We start from the raw sequence: 6,319 nt of genomic DNA on the forward strand, positions 1-6,319 counted from the left end.
GCGTTTTCCTTTCTCGTCTGCCTGTGTTCTTGCGTGGGGGGGGAAGCTATTTAGACAATCACCTTTTTGAGGAAGGGACTGTGTTCTGTGTTTTTTCATGCAGCATTTAGCACGGTGCTGTGATGAGTGTCAGTTACTGCATTTATTTGTGTCAGGGTTAGCATTGCTGTTGGGCATTTGAGTGGTATGAGGATTGTTTATGCCAGTTTTACTGAATTCTGGTTCCCAGCTGTGGGCTTCAATTTGCATCTTCATGCTATTTGAATTGCTTGTTTGGCTACATAGATCTTCTGTGTATTGTTTTGCTTTCTTGTTCACTATTTCTCTGCCATTACATAGAAGACATATGTAATCCTGGGATTTGGCTATGCCTCACACCGCGGTGGCGTTGCACCCCTCGACGCCGGGGAGTGCAGAATGGAGGAGAGACAGAAAAAGGGAACTTCAGATTCCCAGCCTCATCCCTCTCCTCCCGTCCTTCCTACCCTGCAAATCAAGGATGTGTGATCCCTAGACAAGCCTTTCTGATTAGTTCTCATCTTGTAGCACTTGCTTCTGTGTGTCTGAGTGGTGCAGCAAATTACAGCGACCTTTTATTTGTTTGTAGCTTTTAATCAGCTTTAGCATGGCTTTCCTGCTCAGTAGTTGTTCCTGTAATGCCACCTTGTGGTGGCCCTGGGACTCTGACTGTGTCTTTTCCCCACGCTTGCCAAAGCTAATGAGTGAGCTAGCTACCTTCTGTGTTGGATGTTAGTGATTGCAGCTCCCTTTTATTAGCTGTGTTTGCGTGCTGGTAAATCAAGGAAATCCCCACCTCTAACCGTGTGGCAGCGATTAGGGTATGATCTTCTGAAGCTCGTGTGTGGTGTTAGAAAGGGACCCTCATGGCAGATCCCTGCACCGGGTGCTTTAACTGTGATACTGTACAAGAACGTAACACGTATCTGTTAAAAGGATTGGTTAAATATTGCCTGTGTTATAAGGAGAGTGGTGTGTTTTTCATTCATTCACAAGTTAGAATAGCAAGCTATTTATTTAGTTAAGTATTCATCCCAGATACAGTGTATGTTGTTTTAAGTGCTTCTCTAAACACAGAGGAGATGTTTAATACTTTGAGACTTTACTGTCTTGTGATTGTGGAAAGGGAGGTGGGGGTGGGAGGGGTGTCAGGATTTTGTAGAAATTCCAATTTTATCTCTGTTTTTCTCTCGATGTGTCTGGGCTTTGGATAAGCCGCAGGGGCAAAAATAAGTCCAGTGCATTTCTGCTTCTCAGTGACCTGGGAGCTTTATTGTACCTTAGAGAATAAGAACTATGTGTCTTGTTAATAAATGAAGTAACAAATAACTGTATTCCTTTTTGCCTTTCCAGTGTTCCCAACTCTTGCCCGGCCAGTCCACGTGGTGCTGGATCCTCAGGATATCGTTTTGTTCACAACATTACCTCGGATCTGCAGCTGGCAGCAGAGTATGCCGCAAAAGCAGCATCAGAACAGCAGGCAGATGCATCTGGCGGGGACAGCCCAAAGGTTCAGAGAAACATTACTTACCCAGCAGTGCTCATTGAGAGGCTTATTAAGACCTGGCAGTTTATTACCAGTGCTGGATTTAGTTAAAAGGGGTCTAAGAATCCCCTGGCCATAAGGGCGCCTGTATACAGTATCCTCCAGGTTTTTGAGACCGTGCCTTAAAACCAGTGTCTTATTAGTGGTAGATGATAAATCTGCTAGTGCTTAACTGCCCAAAATGTATTCAAGTCATTCATTAAAAGGGTTAAGCGAGAAGAATGCTTCTGCTTGTTTGATAAATCAAGAACCCATAAAGAAGAGTTACATTAAAATTCAAAGTCTTGTTTTCTCCTTTTAATTAATGGTATTTTGCAAAACACAGTTGGAGAAAGGGGAAGCAGGGGAAGAAATCAGATCCTGGCTATGAGAAATCTGTAGTCTGACTTTAAAACAAACACAAAGGCCTGTCAAGCAAGTGTTAAATGAGAAGAGTAGCAAGTGGAATTTAGATTAAAAAATAACTTAGTTATAATGATAAAATTTAATTTTGGTGAGCTGATCTTCAGATCAAAGTTAAAGGTCTAGATCCAAAACCACCTGATTTGGGATTGGGTGGAGGAACACAGTACTAGATGGCTTTTTCTGTAGATTGAATTCTCCCTTGAGACAAGAAGGGCTGTTCTTGATGGAGTAATATGAAGAGCTGGGAATATGAGATCTGGCAAACAAATTAAAGTTCCTAGAATGAAACAAATCCTGCTGCAGAGGGAAAGGGACAGGATCGAGTTTCATATTGGGCTTGTTGCTGGGAGGAGAGCTGGTGGCATACTTGCATAAAACTTTTCTAACAAGGCTGGGTTGTAGCTGGGCAGAATTGAAAGCTTTAGTTTCATGAACACTGAAAGCAGTGAACGTATCCTGCACCCTCTAACTCTTTACTTCCAATTGCTTGTCCTGAATCTTTTTCCTGTGCTGGTATAAGCACATGTGGTAAATTTAGTGGTAATTGGAATCAGATTAAAATTAGCTTGTGTGTGTGTGTGGAGAGGGAAGGAGATACTTTAATCTGTCTCGGTCCTATAGTCCTGTTTGTGCACAAATGCTTGTACTAAATTGGGAGGTGGCAGGATAAAACGGGAGTGAAAGGGAAGACGGTGATGCTGCTCTTAGTTGCCCCTGATGCTTTCTTACCACCTGTAAAACTACAGCCCAATTTCCTGTTTTGGTTAGGGTTGTTGGTATACTCTAGAGTAAGAATTCTTTGTTAGTGACTAAGTTTCTGGTTTTTGTTTTGTTTTTTTTTTTTCCTTAGGATGAGTCCAAGCCACCCTATTCTTATGCTCAGCTAATTGTGCAGGCTATATCTTCAGCACAGGACAGGCAATTAACACTAAGTGGGATCTATGCCCACATTACCAAGCATTATCCATATTACAGAACTGCTGACAAAGGCTGGCAGGTGAGTTCTTGACAATGACAAGCTTTTAAACTACTTTGACAGGGCTTATCTGCTTTGAAATGCGTTTATTAAAGATTTGGGGCACTGGGAATAGAGCTGCTTTGACTATTCCCAGAGTGAATTTGTTTAACATAAGCTAACTAGTTTGTTTGTGGGTGATTAGTTTTTGAAATACTTTCTAGGGCAATGTAGTGTGTTACCATTGGGCTCTCTGGTTTCTGAAACTCTTTTAATTCTGTAGTCATGTGTGTTTCATTTTTGTTTACTTTTATTCTTCCACATCCTTGCTATCAGTCAGTCCTCTGCCCAGATAACTTGCCTGAATCTTGCTTAATCCTTCACCTTGATCTGTCCAAGCAGATATCCAGCCTTAAAGTGAGATTCCAGTTTTTAATCATAATAATACCTTAAACCATCAGAGATGTTTTGTTTTCCCAGTGTATCAACTGCATTGCTTAAGTCACAGTTTGCAAGTTTTGAATCTCAGAATGGGAACTTCGGGAACTTCAAGTCTGTGCCTTCCGTGTGGTGTTAAAGGAAATCTGACCAGCTTCATAGGAGAGTTTGGATGTAGTTAACACATGCTAAATCAAGCTTAACTGTTCACTTGAGGGCTGCTTTCAAAGTTCCAGAAACCTCAGCTCCACCTGCTTTCAGATTTTTTCTTGGCATCACACCTCTGAAATGGGTGTTGTCATTTGAATATAATACACTAATGCATCTGGAAAGACTCTTGCAGCTGCTGATTTCATTGTGTTCAACTGGCAGGAGCAGTACTGCTTGGTGCACTTTGAGTACAGTTGGAATAAATACATTTCTGCCTCCCTGGCTTTTCCCTGCAGTTGTAATTAGTTGTGGAATTCACTTCCTGCCTTAACCTGCTCAGCAGAGTTGCGCTTTGCGAACCAGTTGCTGTGTCCTGCTTCAAAGAGAGCTGCATTTCAGTGGAGGGTGAAGTTGCCTTTTCCTCTCCCCTACCAGTGGCATTGTAAGGCTTCACTTGTGAAGAGCTTGTCTAAAGCTGCTACAAAAGCTCTTGTTTTGTTTTGAAAGTGGAAGAGGAATGAGCTTGTGCCCACCAGGGCTTACCGGGCTTTTCCCGTAGCCCAAAAGACAGCGCTACACCCAGTAAGAGGTGGGCTTTTGAAATGAGAAGGGTAAATAGTCTTGTGAACATCTCGAGAGCTGTACAGTGCTAGACTAGTGCCACATAGCTAATGGATTCTTCCCAGAGACAGCTGTCTGAGGGCATGTTGGCTGGCTTGCATGATGATTACCATGAGATGCAGTGTCCTTTAGGGCATGTTTGGGCACTCCGGTGATTGTTTGGCAGGTAAGCGGTTAGCACAGGCTCAGGCAATTTTTTCCGCTTGCTTAGAATAAAGCCTGTCTTTTGAGAGAGTTTTGATGTGGTTTACAGTGATTTCCCCCTGCCTCAGCAAAAGATCTGCTTTCATTGCTTTCCACAGAAAAGTCACTGCTCTGCCTGGCTCCAGGTGTATTTAAGTGATGGTGTAGTACCAAGCAAACTCATCATTCAGTATAGTTAGGAGAAACTCTTGACACGTTTCCCCAGGTTTTCTCTTGCAGCTTGCCTGTGACTTTGGAGCTGTGTGAGTTGAGTGACTTGTTTCTGTCTTCAACGCTGATTCTGATGTGGATTCTGGTGTGGATTTTATTTTTCGAAGCTGTGTGGTGAAACCCATTTGTCTTTGTTGTATGCTTCCTCATGGCAAAATAATCATCTCATTCCTCTGCTTCCTGCAGAATTCCATTCGGCACAACCTCTCCTTGAACCGTTACTTTATTAAAGTCCCACGCTCCCAGGAGGAGCCTGGAAAGGGCTCCTTTTGGCGAATTGACCCTGCCTCTGAAGCCAAACTAGTAGAGCAAGCATTTAGAAAACGAAGGCAAAGAGGAGTGTCCTGCTTCCGAACACCTTTTGGGCCTCTCTCCTCCAGGTAACTTCAGCTTCCTCTAATCTCTGTGCCAAACTCATTACAAAGAAAACAAACAAAAACTTCTCCTGAAGTACAGTGAGCAAACTTTACTTCTGTTTATAGTTTGAGAGGTAATATAGTTAGATAGTCCTGAGGCATAATCTGAAAATTGTTCCGACTTCTTAAGTGTTTACCAAAAAAAAAATAATAAATCCAGAACCAAACTACAAAAATGCATCAAAAATGTATCTGTTTTGGCATCATTTCAAAGAAATGCAAAGCAGTTAGCTGGAGTAAGTGTTTTCAGATGCCAATCTCTCATTTCAGGAAAGCTGTGTTTAGATGTGGATTAGATTGTAGTGGGAATAACTTTTGTGGTATTTAAAACACTCTCCTATAGGGAAGATCGGGTTGATCGTGGTTGTCAGCAGTGAAGCAGCGGGGGGTGTTCTGTGTAGCCGCTCCAGTCAGTGGTGTGACTGCAAAAGAGGAGCTGTGTGCAATGACAGCTTTCTCTGAGCCCTGTAGCTATGAGGGTAAGACTTGCAATGCAACGCTAGCTGGAGCAGTTTTGTGTAACGTTCCTCCCACACCTCCTCTTTTCTGTCTTTTAAAATGGGGGGGAAACAGGAGGAGAGGTTTTCCACTGATCAGCTTCTCTATCTTGTTTGTCGTTAAGGAAATGTTCAATTCCTCATGTGTTTGGTGGCCGTGTGGGACCGGAGGTGGGAACTAAGTGGCTGGGGAGGGAGGCAATGGGGAGAAGGGGGAACAGCTTCTCTGTATGTGGATCCAGACACTTGCATCTCCATTGCATCTTTCTTCCTCTCCCTGTCACTCTCAAACACTGACAAAGATCCTTTGAGAATGTCCTGAAATTATAAAACTGATCGGAACGTGAGGCACTGAATAGCTTCTTTGTCAGCACTGGGTCTTAAAATGGAATGTTAAGCATACTCTGAAGGGTCCAGTTTCCTTCACCAAGGAATAATATGACAGTATTTGGTGCTAGAGCGTTTATGAGGTTATTGTGTACCTTTTCAACTCTTCCCAGCAAGACTATAGTGGGTAGTGTGGAAGAAAGGCTGTACTTCTAGAGAATCCTGTACTGGAGATAACTCTTGGTCTCTGCTGCTGTCTTGTGGTTGAAATGCATCTACACTTGCCAACACTACGTTCTGGTGTTTCAGGAGTGCTCCTGCCTCCCCTACTCACCCTGGCCTGCTGTCCCCTCACTCTAGTGGCCTACAGACTCCAGAGTGCCTGTCACGGGAGGGCTCACCCATTCCACATGATCACGACTTTGGGTCAAAGTTAGCCTCAGTTCCAGAGTATCGGTATTCACAGAGTGCACCTGGTGAGTAGCTCTTGTTTCATAGAGGGTGACTGTTCACTTGCACCAAGTGCCATGCT

General features: G+C 43.3%; 1 protein-coding gene across 1 annotated transcript in view; it reads left to right on the forward strand.

Annotated features, from left to right (window-relative positions):
• The window catches only part of FOXK1 (forkhead box K1), a 21,872-nt gene that overhangs the window by 9,532 nt on the left and 6,021 nt on the right, over positions 1-6,319 (forward strand). Inside the window, exons 3-6 of the mRNA XM_009890062.1 lie at positions 1,372-1,528; positions 2,820-2,966; positions 4,734-4,927; positions 6,097-6,263. Coding sequence (XP_009888364.1) covers positions 1,372-1,528; positions 2,820-2,966; positions 4,734-4,927; positions 6,097-6,263 — 665 coding nt within the window. The remainder of the gene's footprint in view (positions 1-1,371; positions 1,529-2,819; positions 2,967-4,733; positions 4,928-6,096; positions 6,264-6,319) is intronic.

Source organism: Charadrius vociferus, unplaced genomic scaffold, assembly GCF_000708025.1.
Source record: "Charadrius vociferus isolate BGI_N301 unplaced genomic scaffold, ASM70802v2 scaffold18, whole genome shotgun sequence".
Taxonomy (NCBI): Eukaryota; Metazoa; Chordata; class Aves; order Charadriiformes; family Charadriidae; genus Charadrius; species Charadrius vociferus.